General features: G+C 41.0%; 1 protein-coding gene across 10 annotated transcripts in view; it reads left to right on the top strand.

Annotated features, from left to right (window-relative positions):
• CPEB3 (cytoplasmic polyadenylation element binding protein 3) overlaps window positions 1–26910 on the top strand; it is a 263323-nt gene that overhangs the window by 31415 nt on the left and 204998 nt on the right. For 5 of the 10 annotated variants that reach the window (XM_059881919.1, XM_010819779.4, XM_010819778.4 and 2 more), the window contains exon 1: window positions 18574–19916. In XM_059881919.1, the coding sequence (XP_059737902.1) occupies window positions 18765–19916 (1152 nt within the window). In that variant the 5' untranslated portion in view covers window positions 18574–18764. Of the gene's footprint in view, window positions 1–15980; window positions 16092–18573; window positions 19917–26910 lie in introns of those variants that run through there. The other 5 variants (XM_024985732.2, XM_005225419.5, XM_005225420.5 and 2 more) reach the window with 4 other exon arrangements.

Raw genomic sequence — 26910 nt, 5'->3', positions numbered from 1 at the left:
AATTTTGTTACCTTCGGACAGGTAAATCACCTTTCTAAGTTTCCATTTTCTTGTCTCAAATTAGGGACAATAACAGTACTTCCTGCATAGATTTATTACATGGGTAAATGAACTAATAAGTAGAAAGCATTTGACACACTATGTATGTGCCATAAATGTTACCTCTTATTCCACGGCTCCCTGCAATAGACTGTCTTTGAGGGAGAACAGAGGCATGAGTTCTAGTGCCTTCCCTTAAAAAACTTAAGAGTTCTGGTTGAGGAGTTAACATAATTATACCAGAAAAGGTAAATAGAAACTCACACACACGAAAAACGCACAGCTATAAATGTGTGGTACAGATAAATGCTCTTTTTAGGAACTGGTGTTTGAACTCGGCCCCAGAGAAAGGTAAAATTAGGATAAGTAGAGAGGGTGAGAAGGGTATACCATATGGGACCAGTAGCATCAGTAGGGTTCGGTAGACATATTTACCTGGAGAAGCTGGGATTAGAAGGGGAGAGGTCTAAATACTAAGGTAAATGTTTGCTCTTGCCCAGTAGATAACTACGAGTGATGTGGTGAAACTTGAACATGAAATTGCCTTTTGGCAACCTCCATGAATATTAGGTTTTAGATTTAGTACGGTTGAAGTCTAGAAACATAGGGAACATAGATGAGGTCTGCTCATCTTTTTTTCTCTAATGGAATACACATGCTGTTTCTAAGTCATCTCTGATTCTTGGTGACCCCATGGACTGTAGCCCACCAGGCTCCTCTGTCTATGGGATTTTCGAAGCAAGGATACTGGAGTGGGTTGCCATTTCCTCCTCCAAGGCATCTTGATGACCCAGGGATCGAACCCACGTCTCCTGCTTCTCCTGCATTGGCAGGCGGAGTCTTTACCACTGAGCCATCTGGAAACACACACGTACACATTTACATGTCATTCTTTGAAATGAAATCTCCAACAAACATAGGATGTAAGTACATAACCGTGTCTTTACTATTTATCATCACATGAAATTACGATAAAGAAGAATGACAAAGTAGTAAACGTATTAGGATGCTGAAAGAGACTTAATCTTATTTGGTAAATCAAGAGTAGAGACATCTTTCTACATTAGGTTATTATCAGAACAGTAACTATATTGTTCTTTTTTGTATCAGTTCAGTTCAGTTCAGTTGCTCAGTCCTGTGTCGGACTCTTTGAAACCCCATGGACTGCATACACTATTCATACACTGTTTTCATATTAGAAGGTTAATTCTTTAGGAAATACAAACTGCTGAAGCTTAAAAATTTTGCTAATACATGTCAGATGCTTTAATGTTATGCCTTTCATCGAGTCCGGATTTCTTTAGAAATATAGCTTTAAGGAAACAAAAGTTTGGAAAATAATGAAAATTTAGAAACAAATGTCCTACAGCAGGAGAAAGGGTAAATTCTATCCACCAAATTTTAGTATGAAATATCTTCATTAAACATTAAATAGCGTGTCTTTAAACTAGTGTTTTTGAAATGCCTTTAATGACAAGAGAATTTGGCTTCATCTAAAGTTAAGGAAGTACTTTCAGTTTCTAAATTGTTAAGTACAATATATTTTCTCCTTTGATTTATCTCTACATTACAGGCCTAGAGCCTGAATTCCAAAGATGAAAATGGTCCTGATCCTGGAGCTTTTGGAGGAAAGACAGATGTGTAAACAGATAGTACTCAAATATGAAGAATATTATAATAGAGATATGTGTGTGGGATGGAGGTGTATATAAAGAAAGGAATGGGCAGTTTTGCTTACATGATCAGGGTCAGCTCTCTTGGGTGAGTAGGAGCAGGTTATCAAGAGGTACAAAGGTATTTCAGACAGAAGGAATATGTGCATAGGCATTATACTACATGGCACAATCCATCCAGGGACCTGTAGCAGTAGTTTGGTATGGCTGGGAAGAAGAGTAGAAGATTCAGGTTGTATTGTATCCTCTTGGCAAGGGAAAAGTAATTAGAGTTTTAGAAAGGGGCATAAAATGGTAAAACTGTGAATGATTACTCAGGCTTTAGTGTGGAGGCCACATTTGAAAGAGTACTTATGAGAGACATTCCCTAGAGAAGAAAATGGCAACCCACTCCAGTATTCTTGCCTAGAAAATTCCACGGACAGAGGAGCCTGGCAGGCTACAGTCTGTGGGGTCACAAAGAGTTGGACAGGACTGAGCGGCTGAGCACAGCAATGAGAGACATTAGGATGTTACTGCCATAGTTGAGGTGAAACAAAGGGCTGCCTGTGAATGCAGAGCGGGGAATGGTAAGCAGAAATTTGAAAGTGAAAGTTGCTCAGTCGTGTCTGACTCTTTGCAACCCCGTGGACTATACAGTCCATGGAATTCTCCAGGCCACAATACTGGAGTGGGTAGCCTTTCCCTCCTCCAAGGGATCTTCCCAACCCAGGGATTGAACCCAAGTCTCCCACATTGCAGGCGGATTCTTTACCAGCTGAGCCACAAGGGAAGCAGAAATTTAGAAGGCAAAATTAACAAGTTTTAGTGACCAATCCCTAATAACTCAGTTGGCAATGCAGGAGACCCTGATTCGATTCCTGGGTTGGGAAGATCCCCTGGAGAAGGGATAGGCTACCCATTCCAGTATTCTTGGGCTTCCCTTGTGGAATCAGTCCTGAATATTCATTGGAAGGACTGATGCTAAAGCTGAAACTCCCATACTTTGGCCACCTCATGCACCTGATGCTGGGAAAGATTGAAGGCAGAAGGAGAAAGAGATGACGGAGGATGAGATGGTTGGATGACATCACTGACTCGATGGACCTGAGTTTGAGCAAGCTCTGGGAGTTGGTGATGGACAGGGAAGCCTGGTGTGCTGCAGTCCATGGGGTCCCAAAGAGTTGGATACGACTGAGTGACTGAACTGAATTGAACTGAATCCAGTCCAGTATTCTTGGACTTCCCTTGTAGCTCAGCTGGTGTAGAATCTACCTGCAATGTGGGAGACCTGGGTTTGATCCCTGGGTTGGAAAGATCCCCTGGAGAAGGGAAGGGCTACCCACTCCAGTATTCTGGCCTGGAGAATTTCATGGACTACACAGTCCATGGGGTCTCAAAGAGTTGGACAGAATTGCAGCCATGAAATTAAAAGATGCTTACTCCTTGGAAGGAAAGTTATGACCAACCTAGATAGCATATTAAAAAGCAGAGACATTACTTTGCCAACAAAGGTCCGTCTAGTCAAGGCTAGATGTTTTTTCAGTGGTTTTTCCAGTGGTCATGTATGGATGTGAGAGTTGGACTATGAAGAAAGCTGAGCACGAAGAATTGATGCTTTTGAACTGTGGTGTTGGAGAAGAAGACTCTTGAGAGCCCCTTGGACTGCAAGGAGATCCAACCAGTCCATTCTAAAGGAGATCGGTCCTGGGTGTTCATTGGAAGGACTGATGCTAAAGCTGAAACTCCAATACTTTGGCCACCTCATGCAAAGAGTTGACTCATTGGAAAAGACCCTGATGCTGGGAGGGATTGGGGGTAGGAGGAGAAGGGGACGACAGAGGATGAGATGGCTGGATGGCATCACCGACTCGATGGACGTGAGTTTGAGTGAACTCCGGGAGTTGGTGATGGACAGGGAGGCCTGGCATGCTGCGATTCATGGGGTCGAAAAGAGTCGGACACGACTGAGTGATTGAACTGAACTGAACTGAGTGACTTTCACTAGTGACCAGTTGGACTTGTCCATCAGTGAGGTGGAAGAAAAAGGACGAAATCATATCCAGATTCTTAACTTGATTGACTACATGGATGGTGGTACCATTTAACAGGATTTAGATAAGAGAAGTGCTATAGGATCCTATACAAGTTGTTGCTTAAATAGTGGTTTGGAGCTTCATAAAAAGATGAAGAAAACCTAGATACTGGTGAGCTCAGTTTTCCAGGTCATGAATGTAACACTTTATTTTGGAGAGAGCAGAATTAGGAGAACTCTCAGGGAAACTGTATTTAGAGGCCAAGAGAACTGAGAATAAACTTCAGAAGTGAAGAACCAGGAGAGCAGTATCTTCAAAGACTATGGAATATTGTATTAGTTTGCTACTTCTCTGTAACAAATTACCACAAGTTTAATCGCTTAAAGAAACTCTGTTCATTTATTAATTTATAGTTCTTTATGACTGGGGTTCTCTGTTTAGGGTGTCAGATTCACTTTCAGGTTCATTCTTCTTGTTGGCTGAATTGCCTTTGCAGGACTAGGGTTCCTATTTTCCTTCTAGCTTGGAATCCTTGGAGGGCCACCTTAGAATTCTGCCTACTACAAGAGTGTTATGAAGGATAAATGGCAAATAAAATAAAAATTGAAAAGTTGTCAGTTGGTCATTGATGAGTAAGATCAATAGCCAGAGCAATTTTTGTAGGATGGTAGGGCAGAAGCTAGATGCAGTAAATTTAGGGAGTCAACTGGAAGTCAAAGGAAGTAAAGCTTGGATTTAGAGGTTTCTTTTTAGTATCTTCTCTGGAATGGAAAGGAGAAGCCTGGACATAATTAACTAATGAAATGGATCTCAAGGAAACAAGATAGAATGAACTCTAGACTACAGATGGAGGGATTAATGTGGACTTGTAGGGGAACTCAGTTTCTTTTGAGGTAGGAGGAAAGCAAGTATGAGTGGGGATTTGGGTAAGTTTGTAAAGAGGGAGGGAGACAGCTGAGAAATTGGGGAAGTTACTGCATAATATCCTCAGTTTTTCCGTAGAGGTTAGAGACAGGGTTAATAAAAAGCAGGTGAAGTTTTGGAATTGCTACTTTGCAGCTAGGTTTTTCATAAAATTGTTGAATGAATGAGTGGACAAACTTAAACCTAATGGACAGAGAGGCAAGAAGCATAAAGAACCCCAGGTGCTCTTCAGAGTGCCCACCAAACCACACCAGAGTCACTTGGCTTCCTTTTGCTCCCTTTCTCTTGTTCCATTCTCAAACTTACTCTGATCTAGAATTGCTTAACAAGTCCTTCCTCAGATGCTCTGGACTTCCTGCATGTAAATTGCCTTAGTCTATAACAATATTAGAAGTTTTCTAGATGACTTAGGGGATATCTTATTTATCATAGTTGACCAGAATGATTTTTCCTTCCTTAGACTGTGAGGCCTTTGAAGTCAAGGGATTTGTGCTTGTGTGTGTGTATGTGTGTGTGTGTGCGCATGTGCCTCTAATACTGGTCTGGTACATAGGAATCCTCCCTCCCTCCACTGGCCCCCCAGTTTATTTCTCTAGCTTCAGTGACCCAGACTTAAGGCTCCCCTTCCTACTTGGCCAGATTTTGCTGTTTTCAATTCTCGCTTAGAGAAGATAGTTAACCTTTGCAAATACATGTATATGTTTTATACATTTAAAGAAAGTAGAACAAAAAATGGGCTTTCCTGGTGGGTCAGAACAGTAAAGAATCTGCCTGCAATGCAGGAGACCCAGGTTCGATCCTCAGTCAGGAAGATCCACTGGAGAAGGGAATGGTTATCCACTCCAGTATTCTTGCCTAGAGAATCCTATGGACAGAGGAGCCTGATGGGCTACAGTCCATAGGGTTGCAAAGAATGGGACACAATTGAACAACTAACACTTTCACTTTCATAACAGAAAGACAGAATTTTCCAAATTTTTAAAGTAAATACACATGTGTAACAGAATGTATCACCAGTATCCCTGTGGCCCCCTTTTATATCCCCCATAAATCATTATTTTTCTGCAAAAGTTACCAGCACATTATCTTCTGGACCCATAAATTAGTTTTATTAGAACTTTATATAAGCAGAATCATATATATTCTTACATGGCAGACTTCTTTCACTCACATTGCATTCATGCAGTTCATCTAGGTTGTTCTGTAAAGTTGGAGTCTATTCATTATCTTTGCCTTATGATATTCCATTATATGATTCTATCATGATTTACTTATTCAGTCTGCTGTAAATGGATATTTGGGTTGTTTTGGGTTTGGGCTGTTATGAATAATGTTGTTTTGAGCATGTCTTTTGGAGACCATCTGTTGCCATGTTTATTATGTATATATCTAGATGCAGAATTGCTGGGTCATAAGGTGTGTGGAATGGGCAAATTTAATTCAGATGACCATTATATCTACTACTGTGGACAAGAATCCCTTAGAAGAAGTGGAGTAGCCCTCTGAGTCAGCAAATGAGTCTGAAATGTAGCTCTGGGTGCAATCTCAAAAACGACAGAATGATCTTGGTTCGTTTCCAAGGCAAGTCATTTAGTATCACAATAATCTAAGTCTATGTCCCAACCACTAATGCTGAAGAAGCTGAAGTTGAACACTTCTATGAAGACCTACAAGATTTCTAGAACTAACACCAAAGAAGGATGTCCTTTTCATCATAGGAGACTGGAATGCAGAAGTAGGAAGTCAAGAGATACCTGGAGTAACAGGGAAATTTGGCCTTAGAATACAAAAAGGAGCAGGACAAAGGCTAACAGTTTTGCCAAGAGAATGCACTAGTCATACCAAAGCACCCTCTTCCAACAAAAGAGACAATTCTACACATGGACATCACCAGATGGTCAATACCGAAATCAGACTGATTTTATTCTTTGTAGCCAAAGACGGAGAAGCTCTATAGTCAGCAAAAACAAGACAGGGAGCTGACTGTGGCTCAGATCATGAACTCCTTATTGCCAAATTCAGACTGAAATTGAAGAAAATAGGGAAAACCACTCAGCCATTCAGGTATGACCTAAATCAAATCCCTTACGATTACAGAGTGGAAGTGACAAACAGATTCAAGGCATTAGATCTGATAGAGTACCTGAAGGACTATGGAAGGAGGTTCATAACATTGTACAGGAAGTGGTGATCAAAACCATCCCCAAGAAAAAAAATGCAAAAAGGTTGTCTGAGGAGGCCTTACAAATAGCTGAGAAAAGAGTAGCAAAGGCAAAGGAGAAAAGGAAAGATATACCCATCTGAATTCAGTATTCCAAAGAATAGCAAGGAGATAAGAAAGCCTTTTTAAGTGAACAATGAAAAGAAATAGAGGAAAACAACAGAATGGGAAAGACTAGAGATCTCTTCAAGAAAATTAGAGATAACAAGGGAACATTTCATGCAGAGATGGGCACAATAAAGGACAGAAATGGTATGGATGTAACAGAAGCTGAAGATATTAAGAGATGACAAGAATACACAGAACCATGATGGTGTGATCACTCACCTAGAGCCAGACATCCTGGAGTGTGAAGTCAAGGAGGTTGTAGGAAGCATCACTATGAACAAAGCTAGTGGAGGTGATGGAATTCCAGGTGAGCTATTTCAAATCCTAAAAGTTGGTGCTGTCAAAGTGCTGCATTCAATATGCCGGCAAATTTAGAAGACTCAGCAATGGCCACAGGACTGGAAAAGGTCAGTTTTCATTCCATTCCCTAAGAAGGACAATGCCAAAGAATGTTTAAACTGCCACACAATTACACTTATTTCACATACTAGCAAAGTAATGCTCAAAATCTTTCAAGCTATAAGCACTTCAACAGTATGTGAACCGAGAACTTCTAGATATAGAAGCTGGATTTAGAAAAGGCAGAGAAACCAGAGATCAAATTGCCAACATCCGTTGAATCATAGACTAGCAAGAGAATTCCAGAAAAACATGCTTCCTGCTTCTTTGACTGTGCTAAAGCCTTTGACTGTGTGGATCCCAACAAACTGGAAAATTCTTAAACAGATGGGAATATCAGATGGCCTTACTTGCCACCTGAGAAACCTGTATGCAGGTCAAGAAACAACAGTTAAAACCAGACATGGAACAATGGACTCATTCAAAATTGGGAAAGGAGTACGTCAAGGCTGTATACTGTCACCCTGCTTATTTAACTTGTATACAGAGTACACCATGTAAAACACCAGACTGGAGGAAGCACAAGCTAGAATCAAGATTGCCAGGAGAAATATCAATAACTTCAGGTATGCAGTTGACACCACCCTTATGGCAGAAAGCAAAGAGGAACTAAAGAGCCTCTTGATGAAGGTGAAAGAAGAAAGTGAAAAAGCTGGCTTAAATCTCAACTTTCAAAAAACGAAGATCATGGCATCTGGTCCCTTCACTTCATTGCAAATAGATGGGGAAACAATGGAAACAGTAACAGAGTGTATTTTCTTAGGCTCCAAAATCACTGCGAACTGTGACTTCGGCCATGAAATTAAAAGATGCTTACTTCTTGGAAGAAAAGCTATGACAGACCTAGACATTAGGTTAAATTATTAAAAAGCAGAGACATTACTTTGCTGGCAATGGGCTGTATAGTGAAAGCTATGGTTTTTCCAGTAATCATATATGGATGTGAGGAGAACTGGACAATAAAAAAGCTGAAGACTGAAGAATTGATGCTTTCGAACTGTGGTGCTGGAGAAGACTCTTAAGAGTCCCTTAGATTGCAAGGAAACCAAACCAGTCAATCCCAAAAGAAATTAGTACTGAATATTCATTGAAAGGACTGATGCTGAAGCTGAAGCTCCAGTACTTTGGCCACCTGATGGGAAGAGCCGATTCATTGGAAAAGACTCTGATGCTGGGAAAGGTTGAAGGCAGGAAAAGAAGGGACGACAGAGCATGAGGTGGTTGGATGGCATCACTGACTCAATGGACTTGAGTTTGAGCAAGCTCCAGGAGATAGTGGAGGACAGGGAAGCCTGCTGTGCTGCAGTCCATGGGCTTGCAGAGTCAGACATGACTGAGTTGACTGAACAAGAACAAGAAAGTTGTGTGGACATTTGCTTTAATAGATCCTAGTAAGTAGTTTTGCAGTGTAGTTGTAAAGTTAAATTCAATTATACTTCCATCAGCAGTGTTTGAGAATGAGTTGCCTTACATCCTTGCAAATATATGGTGGTTGTGTCTTTTCCAGTTTTTGCCATTTTGGTTGTATTTTGTATTTCTTTGGTGGCAAGTGACGTAGAGCACATTTTCATATGCTTTTTGAACATTTGAGTATCTTTTGTTGAAGTCTCTTGCCCATTTTTCTTTGGGATGTTCACTGTTATTAATTTGTAAGAGTTCTTCATGTATTTGAATTATAATTATTTTGAATATTGCATATATTTCTCCCTTTCTTTGATTTTTCACTCTTGACTTTTGGTAAACAGATGTTCTTAATTAGTTTAGTTTATTAAATTTTTCCTTTATATTTATTGCTTTTGTGACCTGTTGAAGAAATTTTTGCCTACTCTAATGTCATGAAAATATTCTCATATGTACTTTTAAAGACTTTCTTGTTTACCTTTTACATTTAGACCTACAGTCCATCTGGAATTGATTTTTGTGTATGGTGTGGTAAGGATGAAGGTCTCTTTTTTGCCATATGGATATTCAGTTGACTCCAATATCCTTTATTGAAAAGACCATCCTTTCACCACTGCAGTGTTACTGTTTTCAGAAATCTGGTCACCATGTTACAGGAAGGGGGACCCCTTTCAGGGTCTTAGAGTGGGCTCTAGTGTAATACTCGGAAATGAATTGCCTGCGGAAATACGTGTGCTGACAAAGCAAGAGCCTTTATTGGTAAAGGGTGCCTGAGTGGAGAGCAGGAGGATAAGGGAACCCTGGAGAATTTACTCTGCCATGAGGCTTGTAGTCTTATGTTTTATGATTAGTTTCCAGGTTGTCTATGACCAGTCATCTCTGGTCTGTAGTCAGACTCAGGGTCCTTCCTGGCGGCACACTGATCTTTCAGCCAGGATGGGTTCCAGCACAAAGGATTCTGGGATATTGGTTGTCTCCTCACTCTTTTGGCCCCTCCTGAATTCTGGCTAGTTTCTGGAGGCAGGACCATGTTCCTTACTGGGACCTCTTGTTGTGGACATGATCTTCGTTTTCTGAATGTTGAGCTTTAAGCCAACTTTTTCACTCTCCACTTTCACTTTCATCAAGAGGCTTTTGAGTTCCTCTTCACTTTCTGCCATAAGGGTGGTGTCATCTGCATATCTGAGGTTATTGATATTTCTCCCAGCAATCTTGATTCTAGCTTGTGTTTCTTCCAGTCTAGCGTTTCTCATGATGTACTCTGCATATAAGTTAAATAAATAGGGTGACAATACACAGCCTTGACGTACTCCTTTTCCTATTTGGAACCAGTCTGTTGTTCCATGTCCAGTTCTAACTGTTGCTTCCTGACCTGCATACAAATTTCTCAAGAGGCAGGTCAGGTGGTCTGGTATTCCCATCTCTTGAAGAATTTTCCGCAGTTTATTGTGATCCACACAGTCAAAGGCTTTGGCATAGTCAATAAAGCAGAAATCGATGTTTTTCTGGAACTCTCTTGCTTTTTCCATGATCCAGCAGATGTTGGCAATTTGATCTCTGGTTGCTCTGCCTTTTCTAAAACCAGCTTGAACGTCAGGAAGTTCACAGTTCACATATTGCTGAAGCCTGGCTTGGAGAATTTTGAGCATTACTTTACTAGCATGTGAGATGAGTGCAATTGTGTGGTAGTTTGAGCATTCTTTGGCATTGCCTTTCTTTGGGATTGGAATGAAAACTGACCTCTTCCAGTCCTGTGGCCACTGCTGAGTTTTCCAAATTTGCTGGCATATTGCGTGCAGCACTTTCACAGGATCATCTTTCAGGATTTGGAATAGCTCAACTGGAATTCCATCACCTCCACTAGCTTTGTTCGTAGTGATGCTTTCTAAGGCCCACTTGACTTCACATTCCAGGATGTCTGGCTCTAGGTCAGTGATCACACCATCGTGATTATCTGGGTTGTGAAGATCTTTTTTATATAGTTCTTCTGTGTATTCTTGCCATCTCTTCTTAATATCTTCTGCTTCTGTTAGGTCCATACCATTTCTGTCCTTTATCGAGCCCATCTTTGCATGAAATGTTCCCTTGGTATCTCTGATTTTCTTGAAGAGATCTCTAGTCTTTCCCATTCTGTTGTTTTCCTCTATTTCTTTGCATTGATCGCTGAAGAAGGCTTTCTTATCTCTTCTTGCTATTCTTTGGAACTCTGCATTCAGATGTTTATATCTTTCCTTTTCTCCTTTGCTTTTCGCTTCTCTTCTTTTCACAGCTATTTGTAAGGCCTCCTCAGACAGCCATTTTGCTTTTTTGCATTTCTTTTCCATGGGGATGGTCTTGATCCCTGTCTCCTGTACAGTGTCACGAACCTCATTCCATAGTTCATCAGGCACTCTATCTATCAGATCTAGGCCCTTAAATCTATTTCTCACTTCCACAGTATAATCATAAGGGATTTGATTTAGATCATACCTAAATCTAGTGGTTTTCCCTACTTTCTTCAATTTAAGTCTGAATTTGGCAATAAGGAGTTCATGGTCTGAGCCACAGTCAGCTCCTGGTCTTGTTTTTGCTGACTGTATAGAGCTTCTCCATCTTTGGCTGCAAAGAATATAATCAATCTGATTTTGGTGTTGACCATCTGGTGATGTCCATGTATAGAGTCTTCTCTTGTGTTGTTGGAAGAGGGAAATAGATGGGGAAACAGTGGAAACAGTATCAGACTTTATTTTTCTGGGCTCCAAAATCACTGCAGATGGTGACTGCAGCCATGAAATTAAAAGACGCTTAACTCCTTGGAAGGAAAGTTATGACCAACCTAGATAGCATGTTGAAAAGCAGAGACGTTACTTTGCCAACAAAAGTTCGTCTAGTCAAGGCTATGGTTTTTTCTGTGGTCATGTATGGATGTGAGAGTTCGACTGTGAAGAAGGCTGAGCGCCGAAGAATTGATGCTTTTGAACTGTGGTGTTGGAGAAGACTCTTGAGAGTCCCTTGGTCTGCAAGGAGATCCAACCAGTCCATTCTGAAGGAGATCAGTCCTGGGTGTTCTTTGGAAGGACTGATGCTAAAGCTGAAACTCCAGTCCTTTGGCCACCTCATGTGAAGAGTTGACTCATTGGAAAAGACTCTGATTCTGGGAGGGATTGGGGGCAGAAGGAGAAGGGGAAGACAGAGGATGAGATGGCTGGATGGCATCACTGACTCGATGGACGTGAGTCTGTGTGAACTCCGGGAGTTGGTGATGGACAGGGAGGCGTGGCATGCTGCGATTCATGGGGTCGCTAAGAGTCGGACACGACTGAGCGACTGATCTGATCTCTGATCTGATATAAATATATGGACTTCCCTGGTGGCTCAGACGGCAAAGCATCTGCCTACAATGTGGGAGACCCACGTTCAATCCCTGGGTCAGGAAGATCTCCTGGAGCAGGGAATAGCAACCCACTCCAGTAGTCTTGCCGCCATCCCCCCCACCCCAAAAAGCAGCTCTGTTCTTTAGGGCTGTGATTGGATAACCCACTAGGAAATTTGTTTTAGATGAGTGTTCAGTCCTGTTCTATCTATTCATAATAATTGTAGATGGGATCCTCTCACCTGGCCAATTAAAAATACCTACTCTGAGGCTGGCCATAGATTTAAGTTTTCTCTTATGGTCATTTAAACTCAATTGGAGTGATGAGCTAAGTCTCAATAAAAAATTAACTTCTCATCTATTAAAAGGAAAGCTCTTACAATTATGGGGAGGATCTACATGGTTAACACCAGGCTATGGTCATTAAGTTTAAAGGCTCCTCTATGTTGGGAATGGTTAAATCATACTAAAAATGATCAACCTGGTAATTATGAGACAAGGCTGGGTGCTTTATGAACTATTCCTGTTATTACCCTTAGAGATAGTGATTGGCATGGAACTCAGTGGATTTGTAGCACTAATTTATGGTCTTGACATCTACAGGGATGATACGAAGGTGTAGCCTGGGATTCCCATGAATTTAAGGTCATACATGTTAACAAATTACAGGTAACCCCAACCCATCTACCACTGGTATGATCCCAATGGGTCAAAGATCCGTATTCTACTGGTATGACCATTTAGCAGCTTGTGTGTGTGTGTGTGTGTGTGTGTGTGTGTGTGTGTACCTTCAATGGGGTTGGAGGATGTAATTGACCATATTTAAGCCTCGACAACTTTCATAAGCTTTAAATGATAGTAACTGGGCTATTAGCTTATTGAATTCTGAGATCTCTATGATGAGAAAGGCAGTGCTACGCAACTCCAAGACCCTTGACACCTTATAGCATCTCAGGGAGATATCTGTGCTATAATTCAAACTGAATGCTGTATTTTTGTACCTGATAAATCTTTTAATGTAACATTTGAACCACATGAAAAATCAGATTTCTGCTCTAAGTGACCGATTCCCTAGTCTTGATAATCTTTAAAAAAAAAAAACTGGTGTGGGAGGCTCATGGCTAAAATATTTACTTTTAATTCCACTAATGTTATTAACTATACCATTTGTATTTTGCTTGTTTCGCAAGATTATTATTTCTTGTATTCCAAGTATATGACTGAGCCTTCAATGGAAATAATGACTAGACTTGAAGCAGTTGATCAAATGTATAGTTTGATATATGATCAATGATTGTAATAGTGTCACTCTAGAAGGCAATGGCAACCCACTCAAGTACTCTTGCCTGGAAAATCCCATGGACGGAAGAGCCTGGAAGGCTGCAGCCCATGGGGTTGTGAAGAGTTGGACACGACTGAGCATCTTCACTTTCACTTTTCACTTTCATGCATTGGGGAAAGAAATGGCATCCCACTCCAGTGTTCTTGTCTGGAGAATCCCAGGGACGGGGGAGCCTCGTGGGCTTCCGTGTATGGGGTCGCACAGAGTTGGACACGACTGAACCGACTTAGCAGTAGCAGCAGCAGCTTATAAATATGAGAGTCATTTTCTTTTTAAATTTGAGTGTTCATTTTAGGAATGGAAGAGCAGAGATAGTTCATTTTCAAATACAATAAAATTATGTTAAGTATTAAGTTCAGTCGCTCAGTCGTGTCCGACTCTTTACGACCCCATGAATCGCAGCACGCCATGCCTCCCTGTCCATCACCAACTCCTGGAGTTCATTCAGACTCACGTCCATCGAGTCAGTGATGCCATCCAGCCATCTCATCCTCTGTCGTCCCCTTCTCCTCCTGCCCCCAATCCCTCCCAGCATCAGAGTCTTTTCCAATGAGTCAGCTCTTCGCATGAGGTGGCCAAAGTACTGGAGTTTCAACTTTAGGATCATTCCTTCCAAAGAACACCCAGGGCTGATCTCGTCTAGAATGGACTGGTTGGATCTCCTTGCAGTCCAAGAGACTCTCAAGAGTCTTCTCCAACACCACAGTTCAAAGGCATCAATTCTTCGGCGTTCAGCTTTCTTCACAGTCCAACTCTCACATCCATACGTGTTAAGTATAGGCAGTGTTAATTTAGTTTTGTCATTTATCAAAGGGTCAGAGACCAAAGTTTAGTTTTTTTCACTGTGTATATTATTAGTAGACCTGTACTTGGGGTCAAGTGAATTGCTAAATGCCCAATTTAAACCATTTTCAAGTACACCTGAATAATAAGATTTTCTACCTTACCAATAAAAATTTGGCATATTAATTTTAAATAATCTTTAAAAATCTATTTCTTAAAACAAGTCTTTATATGACCTTTATGAGCGAACTTTTGTTTTTTTAAATATTCAAGTACTTGAAAATGTAGAAGTTTGGTAGATTAGGGAAGTCTTCAGGAGTAAGATTAACTGAGTTCATCCTTAGACTCGGGAATGAATATTGTTAAGTATAACACGTTGGCAGAGGAAAAATTTTCTTTAGAAAGATAGAGGAAGGAAAAAAAATGGGGAATATACAGTAAGTTCATAGTAGGAATAAGAGGACCATTTATTTAGTTCTTTTAAAAAGAGCTTGTAGTAGATTGATTCAAAATGATTTTTTTGTCTTAAATTGTTTTGTTTTTTCCCTTGGAAATAAGTAGAAATAAAGACTACTGACTGCTGCAAATTGGTAGTCTCTGATAATACTACTTTAGTTCTAATTGGTGAAGAGGGGAAATAGAGAATTAAGATAGTTTTAAATGATGTCTGACATTTTTAATTCTTAGTTCAATCAGCACAGTCATGAAGTGACTTTATTCTGAACCCCTTGCATGAATGGCATTGAACCAAACCCCACAAGAGATAATACCTTCTGCCTATGTGAGCAAACTGGTAGTTGAAGTATTGCTCTCAGAAGCTATAGGTAATACCAGTTGATGTTAAGATGTTGTGAGATTCCAGCCTTGGGGTAATGAGGTTAAGATAGGAAAAATGTACATCAGGGGGAAAAAAGTTTTAAAAGAAACTGTAGCTACTTTCTGCCTTGAATAAAGATGTCACTGTCCTATGCAGTGAAACAATAAACATGTCAAATTATTTTTTTAATATTTAACTAAAACACTGTTTTAGTTTTAAAGAGCTGAATTTTATTTGATTGATCATTGTATGAATAATGCAAAGTAAACTTTCATTTTGACAAGTAAAATAAGGAGGTGTATGATTTAGAGCATATCAAGTAGAATCTTGAAATAAGTGATTTGTACCTTCATTGAAAATCAAATAGAAATCTTGGTGGATAGATAATGTCCAAAATTTATGACTGAAACCTATCTTTAACCTGACCTTCAAGAGTTAATATCATATTTCATATTAAGATTCTTTTCATTTTATAATATTACACGTATTTAAGTATGGTCAGATTTTAATTATCTTTCCTTAGTAGTCCACCTCCTCCCTTCTTTATTCTTCCCCACCCCACCTCTTTTGGTGTGGCTGGGTTCCTTCTGCTGGCTACCCAGTCATTACCATTCTAATACCATTTAAGGTAGCTCCTCTGGGTTTATTTATTTGAGTCCTGTAATCCAGTTTCTCTTTTAACCTGGCTTCCTAAATCAGTTGACAAACCGGTTTTTTTTTCTCGTAACAACTCGTGATTTAGATTGGTTAGGAAGATAAAATATAATCCGGCACAACGTCTTTCCCTTGGAATCGGTATTGGAAAGGCTTCCTCCTTTCGTGGCTGAGCGTGCTTAAATCGGGCAGAGTACCTAGTGAAGGACTTCAGCCCCCACAGTTCCCTGTGTGCGCATGCCCTCTTTTCTTACAGTTGTCAAAGTGCTTTTGCCAGAGCGGTCACATAATCAACCTGAAAGAAGAAAATAAATACTGTACACTTTTTAATTTTATCGATCCTTAAACACTGGACCCTCAAAGGTAACTGCTGCTAAGAATTTGTTACTTGAGATTGGGTGATTGCATGTAAAGGAAGATCTATTGTGTGTGTGGTGGGGGGAGGGGAAGGAAGTAGCTATTTCCCGGACTTTGCTGTAAATAAGAAAAAAGAAAAAAAAACTAACAAAAACCCACCCAAACGAATAGACTGTACAAACAGTTACTGACATTGCATGTTAATTTTGTAAATGTTATTTTAATCTATTGCTTATCTTTTGTTGAAAAGGGTCTTATTTATTAAAGATGGGTCTTGACCTTGACAGAGTGAATTTATGCAGAAAGTGAAATTAATGTCTTTAAGAAATGTTAAGAAGAGAAATGAGTGTTCCTAGTATGATAAAAAATTTTAAATTTAATATATTAATATTACTTATAGCCTTAAAATAGTCTGAGTCTAGCTTAGTTTGTGGCTTTTTTTTGCTATAGGACAGCATTAATTTTTCCACTATAAACATATAGTTTAAACTGAAGGCATTAACAGAAGGCATTGATACTAGCATCAGAAAAGCTGAGTGATATTAAAATTACAATCAAATGCATATTTCAGCCATGATGATATGGCTATTGTAAAGACAATTCTAGCCCACTGGGAGAGACTCAAATCCCATATTATAATGGTTTACTGCAGCACTGCTTAAACCAAGTATAAAAATGTCTCTTTCTATGTCCATTTTCTTTGGCAACAATAGAACTTTGTGTTGCTGTGAATCCAAGCTCTCCTTGCCTCTTTGTCATATTTACAGTACTGATCAAAGTCATTATTTTAGACCAAGGAAATTAAGGAACACAAAACCAATCTTAAATAGGTTTTATTGGTAGTAGTTGGCCATTTGTGATGTGTATTATACTGGGTTGGGTTCTTTTGGAGGGGTGGGTTGGGGAGGGAGGAGTTAAGGTGGCTGTGAAGCTTTTCCTTGAGCCCACTATTTTGTCTATGTATGAAACTTTAGAATGAGATATTAATCATTTTGAAGATATTCTTCAATAAAATAGAACTACTTTTAATCCCATTGCTTAGTCTGACATATTTTGTTTAATAGTTAAGAGCAGTAGCAAATCCATTTCCCAACACATTTATTTTACAGCAGTTATTATTGTGAGAATATCCAAAGGCAGAACTTCTGTGTGTATCTGAATGCCATTTTAGGAGTGTCCTGAGAAAGATGCTTCTCCGAGTATCTGAGTTAATTAACTGTATTAAATATATTAATAACTTTGTTGCAAGTATACTGAATCACCATCTAAAAATAATTATGTATTTGGTCATATGCACCTTGAACATTTTAAAATACTTGTTTTCAGGGTCTCAGCACTGTAATATTCATATATTTAAAGCAATTAATGTGTTCTAAAGGACAAACGAACTCAGTGATAACTATGGGTATGGAAATCTCCTGGTTTTGAGCGATTACTATTTTCATCCTTGAATGATTAAACAGGCTGTATGGCAGAGGTGAATATAGCCCTTCTATGCGAAATGGAAAATACCATACACTCCTTATATGGCTAAATGAAGCAGTGATGGCAATGCACTATAATTACAATGTATGAGAATTTGCGACTTTGTACTGTGCTATTTTTAACACGTTAGCTAGCATATGGTAATTCAGGGTCTTCAAACCATAATCTTTCACTGTTAATACTAGTGATAAGAGAATAGGTTCTAAATTTGCCAAAGTCTTGTGACCAAGGCAGCAGCAGGAGGATTCAAAAAATGAAAAATCTGGCAACCCCAATATTATCTTGACTTCATACTTAAATCTGAGGGATTTTTTTTAAAGCCCCACCCCCACCTCATCTCATAGACAGTCCCCCGTCCCCCTCCCTCCTTTCTCTCTCCTTCTTCCTCCCTCCCTCCCTCCGCGTGTCTCTCTCCCTGACCTCAAATCCAACGAGAACATTTCTTCACTCTGCAGAGAAATTCTCAGGCTCCTGTTGAGACCTGAACTACTGAGATGCCAAGAAATCTCTTGTGAGGCAGAATTGGAAACGAGAACATTGGAGAATAAGAAAAAAAAAAAACAACAAAAAACACCCATCTAATCCTTAGAGTAACAAGAAGCAAGGACTTGCAAATGTTGCAGTAGATTTTTACCTCTTTTAAAAGGATGTTGGTTTTTTTTTTTTTTTTAATGTCTCCTAACAAAATGGAGTAGCTGCAGCTACTGGGAGGCCAGAGAATGGTTGTGCAGATGAGTCCTCCTAACAAATGCCAAGGATTTCCTCCCTCGTGGTTCGCTGCGGCTAAATGAAACAATTATCGAGGCAAAAAGGCAGTTTGCTAATCAAGGGGGATAAGACTACTGTTTCTTTAAAGTGCCCGAGCGGGGAAGGGGGAAGAAAGGGTCGTGTGTGGTGTCTTTTTAACCTTGCTGAAGGACGCAGCTGTATTTATTGACGTATGCAAATAGCTGGGGGAGGGTGGTGCTTGGGAAAAAACAGGAACCAGAATCAGTTTCTCATTGCAGGGTGAACGCTCTGAGTTCCGGTGAAGGGGAAAGAGACGTGGCGAAATTGCTGTCTTTCTGTCTTATAAGCACCTCTCTTACTAATACAGAAAAGGAACCTAGACATCAGAAAGGGTGAAGACGCTCTCACAGTATTTTAAGAGACCTTGCACGAGCTCCCCCACCCCAGCCCGACCTGTTCTTCTAAATGGGAGATTATGGATTTGCATTGCAATTGGCTAGTAGCGGTGGCACTGGATTTTCGCAACTAAAACACCCGCCCGCTCCAGCAAGCAGCATTAACGAACACACTGGCAATAACGCGTTTCTCTTTTTTCCCATTTCAGCTGCGCAAACCATGCAGGATGATTTACTGATGGACAAAAGCAAAACCCAGCCCCAGCCCCAGCAGCAGCGGCAGCAGCAGCAGCAGCCCCAGCCCGAGCCCAGCACCGCCGAAGCCCCGTCCACGCCCCTGTCCTCAGAGACCCCCAAGCCGGAGGACAGCAGCGCAGTGCCGGCCCTCAGCCCCGCCGCGGCTCCGCCGGCCCCTAACGGCCCCGACAAGATGCAGATGGAATCGCCGCTCCTGCCGGGCTTGGGTTTCCACCAGCCCCCTCAGCAGCCGCCGCCACCGCCGCAGGAGCCCGCGGCGCCGGGCGCGTCTCTGTCGCCGTCCTTCGGCAGCACCTGGTCCACGGGCACCACGAACGCGGTAGAGGACAGCTTCTTCCAGGGGATCACCCCAGTCAACGGGACCATGCTCTTCCAGAACTTCCCGCACCACGTCAACCCAGTCTTCGGAGGCACCTTCTCCCCGCAGATCGGCCTGGCGCAGACCCAGCACCACCAGCAGCCGCCGCCGCCCGCGCCGCAGCCAGCGCAACCGGCGCAGCCCCCGCAGGCGCAGCCCTCGCAGCAGCGCCGCTCGCCTGCCAGCCCCAGCCAGGCTCCCTACGCGCAGAGGGGCGCCACGGCGGCGTACGGTCACCAGCCCATCATGACTAGCAAGCCGTCCTCGTCCTCGGCCGCCGCAGCCGTAGCCGCCGCCGCCGCTGCCTCGTCCGCGTCGTCCAGCTGGAACACGCACCAGAGCGTGAACGCCGCCTGGAGCGCGCCGTCCAACCCGTGGGGCGGCCTGCAGGCGGGCAGGGACCCTCGCCGGGCGGTCGGCGTGGGCGTGGGCGTGGGCGTCGGGGTGCCCTCGCCCCTCAACCCCATCTCGCCGCTCAAAAAGCCCTTCTCCAGCAACGTGATCGCGCCGCCCAAGTTCCCCCGCGCGGCCCCGCTCACCTCCAAGTCCTGGATGGAGGATAACGCTTTCCGGACCGATAATGGTAACAATCTGTTGCCATTTCAGGTAATGCTCAGGTGCACCTGTATACGCTTTCTTTCCACTCCGCTCCCTTTCCCCTGTCTTCCCTGCCATTTAATCGGCCATTGATTGTGGTTCTTTAAAAAAGGCAGCGTTTGCCAACTCCCCTGCCGTTTTCCGAAGCCTTTAGTTCACTGAGGGTGTTCTACTACGGGGACAAGGGTGGGGGAAGCGTTGTGACTGCTCGAGGAATCTTATTTATGCACCCTGACGAGACAGAAAGGGGCCTTTTTCTTTTAGCCTATTTTTTCTCTCCGTCGTGCTTGTGCCTCTTCTTTTGACCTTCTTTGACAGGAAAAGCTGCAAGTGTATGGCAAGGTGCCGGCATAGTCCCAGGCTGAGTAGGCTGAGTGAGATTCCTGTCGTTTTCAGTGGCTGCACATTTCACGTTATGCAATCCCGGGCTCAGGGTGTCTCCGGAAAGCCGTCCACTCCCAAACCACCCTGGCCCTACTCTTCAAGGGGTTAACAGCCCTGGAGTGGTGCTATTTCAGACAGTTGCATATGCTCAATTAAACTAATGTGAACACATGTGTTTATGTCTCGCTAAGGTGCTGGCATCATTAATAGCAATCAGCATATTGCCCCTGCCGGGAAAATTAGAGTGTGAGATTCCAATAAACACTGGAACTGTATCAGGAACCAAGATGGAAGAGTGGAAATTCTAGGGGTAACCCTTCCCATGTTATCTAGGACTTAGAAATTGTTTTGTTTTGTTTTTAATCCAGAGGATAGAGACAATAGGACGCGACCTTCAGAGCCATATTGCAATGGAGTCTATTTGCTAGCTAGCACTGAAATATTTAAAGCTGCAGTGTCCTTCAGTTGGGTTATTTAAGAAGACAGTGCAGATCAATTACACTGTTTGAAACTGGGCAAAGTGAAAGTCTTGCAACTTTAATGAAAAATGAGCCTTGTGTCTTGGTGTTAAATGCCAGTGAAAAACTCAGGAAGTGCCCCAGACAAAAAGGTTGAATGGAGTGTCCTTATTCTGTACTTGCTTTCTGATCCAGTGCATGGCCACATCAGTTGGCAGTGTGCTGGACATCTTGAGTTGGAAAGGGTGGTGAGGGTGAGGATTCACTGGAGGCCTTTGTTCTCAGGAAAACATTCATCCTTCACTTACAAACTGATTTGTCCATAGGCTTCCAGGCTCGGTTAAAAAAGAAAGAAGGAGCGAGGGCGGCTCTGGGTAAGACCCAGCTTGGATCTTTGGATCCAAGGAAATGAAACAGAAATCCTTTGAGCATTGCTGAAAAATGGCAGAATCGACATTTGACAGAGTTAGTTTAAAGCATCAGGTGCAGTTGGAGCCTTATTTTATTGCTCTTTACATTTCAGATGTGATGTTTGGCGTGGCTCCCATCCGTGAAGGAGGAGGTAGGGATATTAAGAAGCACATGATGCTGTAAGCTAGAGCAAGAATTTTTAACCTCCTCAGTTCAAGGGGGTCTCTGACACCCATAAATTATGTGTATGAGAATTTTTAATGAGACAATCTTACCAGATTTTTACAGGATTGCTTCAGGGATGGAAGAGTCCAATTTCTCTATGTGCTTATTTGTGTGTGTGTGTGTTGGAGGGCTAGACAGGCAGGCTGCTTTTGATAGGAGAGCCCCTCTTTTTCTAACAGTCTCTCTCTTTATTCTGATGCGCTCTACCCAAATCTAGTTTTAGAAGATAACCTAAAATCTAACAGAGAGATTTCGGGCCTGGAAGCTGATAGTGTAGACATTAGCCATCTTTTTCTAAGAGTAGAATCTGAATACAACTAGGTTTTGATTAATTATTTCCAGAAATGGGGACTAGGGAGAGATTAAATCCATAAAATTTCCCCCAAACTGATATTGACAAGTAATGTGTGGATTGCCAGTTGTTTCTCAGCAAAGCATTTACCAGCCATGCTAATAAGAGCCAGATGGACTGGATTGAGTTTGGATTCTTGTTTTTTCATCACTGGTAGTGCTATTGAGTAGGGAAAGATGGCCAAAAGATTTGTAGGAGGAGAGATTTGATTGAAAATTGAGCTTTATAAATTTGGCCTTAGGAAGAATTACATGGGCTTTATGTCTCTTTCTCTCTTTTTAAAAACTATTTAAAATGGAGCCTTTGGGTTTTGAAGCAATATTGGAATCAGAGTAGGAGTAAGCTGGCTGTGTTTTGGCTTGAAATAGTATCATATTAGGTTTCTATTGATAAATATATCAAGTTTAAAAAGACAAAAATACCTTGAGTCTTGAGTGAAGAAATTTACATGTTTGTGTATGTATTTGAATCATTTTTCTACAAAAAGAAAATGCCTTAAGTAGTTCTTAATGACTTATTAAAAAATTATTTTGATAAATAGGACTTTTTTCTTTAAATCTAGGAGTTTATTTCATAGAATACCAACTTAATTTGTTTTTATTCCACAGACTGTTTGAGCTAAAAGGGGCTTTCAATAGTGATCTACGTATCTTAATATTAAAAAAAAAAAAAATCCATATCTCCTGCCCATTCCCAACAGTGCTGGTTCACTCTTTCGCCAACTAATAAAATAGTTTTTGGAACTTTTCTTCTGTGGTTTATATTGTGAAAGCAGTCACTGTATTTGAATGTGATTTTTCAAACTACACATGCTTTCTATGCCCTTCCCTTAATTCTAACAAAGTTGATTGGTTTCTCTGCGTTAGGGTGGCTCCTTCCTTAGGGATTACTTGTATCTAGAAGCCACCTCGTTTCTGTAAATAAGGAAACTGAGGTCCTGAGAGGTAGCATGGCATAACTAAGGTACTGGTGCTTTGGCTAATTTTGTCGATGTGTGTTCTTAACTTCCCTGCAGCACTAGTCTTGTCAGGTACAATTCATTTTAGCATCAGGCTCTCTTTAGGCTCCATTCAAAGGGACTTTCTTATGGAACTATCTCATGAGGTTCTCTGGCTGGCTCTTAGTGCTGTTCCACACACCATAAGAGCTCAAGAGCAGTGAGTTACCCCGCGTGGAGTATTATACTATGCTTCATTCTCTTATTTATGTAAGAAAGAGAAGCCTAGGTTTGTAAAAGGACTAGAAGCAGAGGTATTTTCTATATGTAATGAATTTGGGCTTAGATAACCGTTGTTGTCCAGAGACATTTAGAAGCAACTTTTGAGAGCACCTGTTCCACTACTCAGCTCATTTTCCAGAAGAGGAAATGAAAGTTCAAATGGCTTCCTCAAGTTCAGGTGGGTAGTTTCTATCAGAAGCAGATTTTGGAGGCAGATTGCTAGGTTCACATCTTAACTCTGCCAGTTCCTAGCCTTGTAATCTTGAGTAAATTGTGTGTACATGTTGATCCTCAAGTTCATCATCTGTAAAATGGGAATAATGATAATTACTTGCTTCATAGGAATTCAGTGAGAAGCTACATATAAAGTGCTTAGCACAATTTTTGGCTCATAGTAAAGTACCTTATAAATGTTGAATTATGATTATTGCTAATCATAATGGTGACCAGAGGCTTTGTATGATCTTATCATAGTGTGGATTACTGCTTTTTCATCCTGTGCAATCTGAAAAACCCCAAACTTCTGTGAAATGTTAGTCTTTTTTTCATCTGTCTGAAGGTACTTTCTGGTTACTGTAACAATGAGGTGATCGCCCACTTACCTATGAGCGAGGCCCTTTGCTAAGCACTTCATATGTAGTTTCTTTTTGGAACTCCTTTAAAGTAGAGGATTATGATTAGCCTCATTATCCTGACAAAGAAATTGAGGGTTAGTGTGTTTACATTATTTCCTCACAGTCACATAGCCAGTAACTGGCAGAGTTGGGATTTGAACCCAGGAGATATGCCTGCAGAGCCTGTGGAGGTGTATAACCTCCAGGACATCAGGTAACCATGCAGGAGACTGAGCGGCATCTGTATTTGACATTATGATATAGTCTGGAAATCATGTTGGTAAAATATTTTTGTATAGTGAGAAGCAGAGGAAGAAAAATACAGTGCCCATCCATATGCTACCATTTAGATTCAACAGTAATCAAAATTTTCCCTATTTACATATTTACTTATTCTGTGTATTTTTGAATTTGTATTTTTGGGAAAAAATTCAAATTATATTCTTCTTTCTCTCTGCATTTTTTATCTTTATCCCACCCATCTTTTTCTATCTCAGGTTGAGAACAACTCTATAGATTTTATATTTTCTGGCATAAATCTACTTAAATGTAATTTAGTGTTAATTGTGCTGGTGGGTTGTCTATAACAGAGAAAGAAATTCCTTACATGAATTCATGGGAATATAAATTATTAAAAAAAAATATGCCTAAGCATAATAAATTTTTAAGAAACATCAATATTTTCAACCTACCTATTCTCCTTTTATTTTTGAAACTATCTTTTCAGGAGGTAAACTGTCTAGTTTATTCTTGCTTTTGAGTAAGGATAGTATGTATGGCCTAGCTTTAAAGCTAGAGACCTTTCTATAGTTGGTTTCCTAACTGCTGCTCTAATGCAAAACCACTTAAAGTCCACCCAATTCCACAAATTGTTTCAGAACTTATTATGGTATGGTTAATATGTATGCCTGAAAAGCTTCAGTATCTATATTCTATGTAAAAGAGGCATTGGTTAGAAAATATTGGAAGGTTTTCTTTACTACTGAAAACATTAATATATAAACTGTATACTTTAAAATTGCATGTAGAAAAGGACTTAGCTTTAAACTCTTCATGACCTTGTAGCAAGTTGATATAAAAATATGCTCTCAGAATTGTAATGAGTTTAGATATCCTCTAAGACATAATTTTCTACTTAAATAGCTTTCTCCACTGGTTGGCCTATTTTGCTGTCTTCCAAGGGCTGCATAAGGGGTAATGCTTATCCACTTGGGAGGGTGTCATTGCTTAGATAGTTTTTGTAGTGTTTTGATCTGCAAGTGTCAAAAGAATGTGCTTACTACAATATGAAAAATTTGATGAAGCCTTGTGGATTTTACTGAGGAAGGGAATGGAGGGGAATATAGAGTAGTGGACAGCCTTTGAAGTTTGGAATGAGGAAAACTCTGGTTGAAGCCCCAGCTCTGTCACTGGTGATTAGAATCAAGTCATTTATCCAATGATTTCTTTTTCCAAAAGTCTGCAAAAATTGAAAGAGAGCCTGTATTTGGGGTTTCTTTTATGAGAGAATGTATACAGGTGTCCAGAAAATTACATACTGGTATGGCAGAGACATTACTTTGCCAACAAAGGTCTGTCTAGTTAAGGCTATGGTTTTTCCAGTGGTCATGTATGGATGTGAGAGTTGGACTGTGAAGAAAGCTGAGCGCCAAAGAATTGATGCTTTTGAACTGTGGTGTTGGAGAAGACTCCTGAGAGTCCCTTGGACTGCAAGGAGATCCAACCAGTCCATTCTGAAGGAGATCAGCCCTGGGATTTCTTTGGAGGGAATGATGCTAAAGCTGCAGCTCCAGTACTTTGGCCACCTCATGCGAAGAGTTGACTCATTGGAAAAGACTCTGATGCTGGGAGGGATTGAGGGCAGGAGGAGAAGGGGAAGACAGAGGATGAGATGGCTGGATGGCATCACCGACTCGATGGACATGAGTTTGAGTGAACTCCGGGAGTTGGTGATGGACAGGAAGGCCTGGTGTGCTGCGATTCATGGGGTGGCTAAGAGTCTGACACGACTGAGTGACTGAACTGAATTGAACTGATGGCTCTTAAATGGCACTGGTAACTAGAGACATTTCGAGTTTAATAGAAGACATGCTTGTTGATAGCCAGTAGTCCAGGGTTAAATGCTAGTGGGCATCTGGAAGCGGAAAGGGCCTAGAAAGATGTGTCCAGCAGCGACAGAAGAGCAATGAAAGGCTGTGTGTGCGTTATGCTGACTGTCTGTCCTAGAAGCCAGTCATGGTGCTCTGAAGGTGCTCTGACTTATGTCACAAGGATGGTGTGTATTTGTAACTACCTGCTTCTTCTGTGGCTAAGTCACCAATGCAAATGTGAGATTTTGGTTGTTCTGGAGCCCCAAAGGCTCTGATCTGAAGCTCCTTACCACCACTACCCTGAAGACCACGCCAGCCTCTGTAGGGAGCAGGATAGTTATGAGAAAGAGAATTCAGTATAGATACCCGCGTTGGGTCTTGAGAGTTGAGGATTATATTCTAGCTACAGCTTCAAAGGTGCTTTCCTGGAGAGATCACTGTGCTTGCAGTAGTAGCCGGCTTCATAGGGAATTTTCCGCAGTTGGTTCTTGTATCTTGTAGGTGGCTTGTTCTGCAGGCATCTGTTATGCTTCAGTCCTGTTACATTTAGTTTTCATATGCTTCGGTGTTCATTACAAGTGCTAGGCATGTAAACTTCTTAATGTGAAACCATTGTAATGTTTTGACCTAATTTGATGTAGGGAAGTACTAGTGAATTAAAATAATACAATAAATTAGCATATTAGAATCAAGACCACTTTCTTTCTAGAAACACTATTACATAATCCTCAGAAATAATGACTGTATGATATTAAACATTGTTAGCAGTCTTCAGAGTTAGAGTTAGAGAAATGGGCACCAAAGAGCCTTTATCTCATTTGAAGTGATCATAGAATAAATGTACACAGAGGGAAAGAAATGTTGTGTACTGATATTGTTTGGATAAGACTTGTACAGCCAAATATCTTCATTCCTGAGGTGTTCAAACTTATTTCAAAGGCAAGGTCAAGCACAGGAGAAAAAACTTAACTCCCTATCTTTAGGAATTCAGTGCAGTGAATTAAATGGCCAGTGTGACCAACTGAACCAGCATCTAGAAGTTCATGAGCGCCTGACATAGGTGCTCACTAAATGAATGAATAAACATTTAAATACAAGTTGCTATAGTTTTGTCTTTTCTACAATACCACATGTTTAGCATTTTCAAGACAACTTCTCCACTATAGCATTTCTCTACAAGGTGTTCATAGCATATGAAAACATAGGCAAATGTACAGAATGTCATAAAGGATATCTTCACATATTTTCTA

This window comes from Bos taurus, chromosome 26 (genome assembly GCF_002263795.3).
Source record: "Bos taurus isolate L1 Dominette 01449 registration number 42190680 breed Hereford chromosome 26, ARS-UCD2.0, whole genome shotgun sequence".
NCBI lineage: Eukaryota > Metazoa > Chordata > Mammalia > Artiodactyla > Bovidae > Bos > Bos taurus.
The sequence above is the reverse complement of the archived record's forward strand: the minus strand, read 5'-3'. Positions and strand labels throughout refer to the sequence as shown.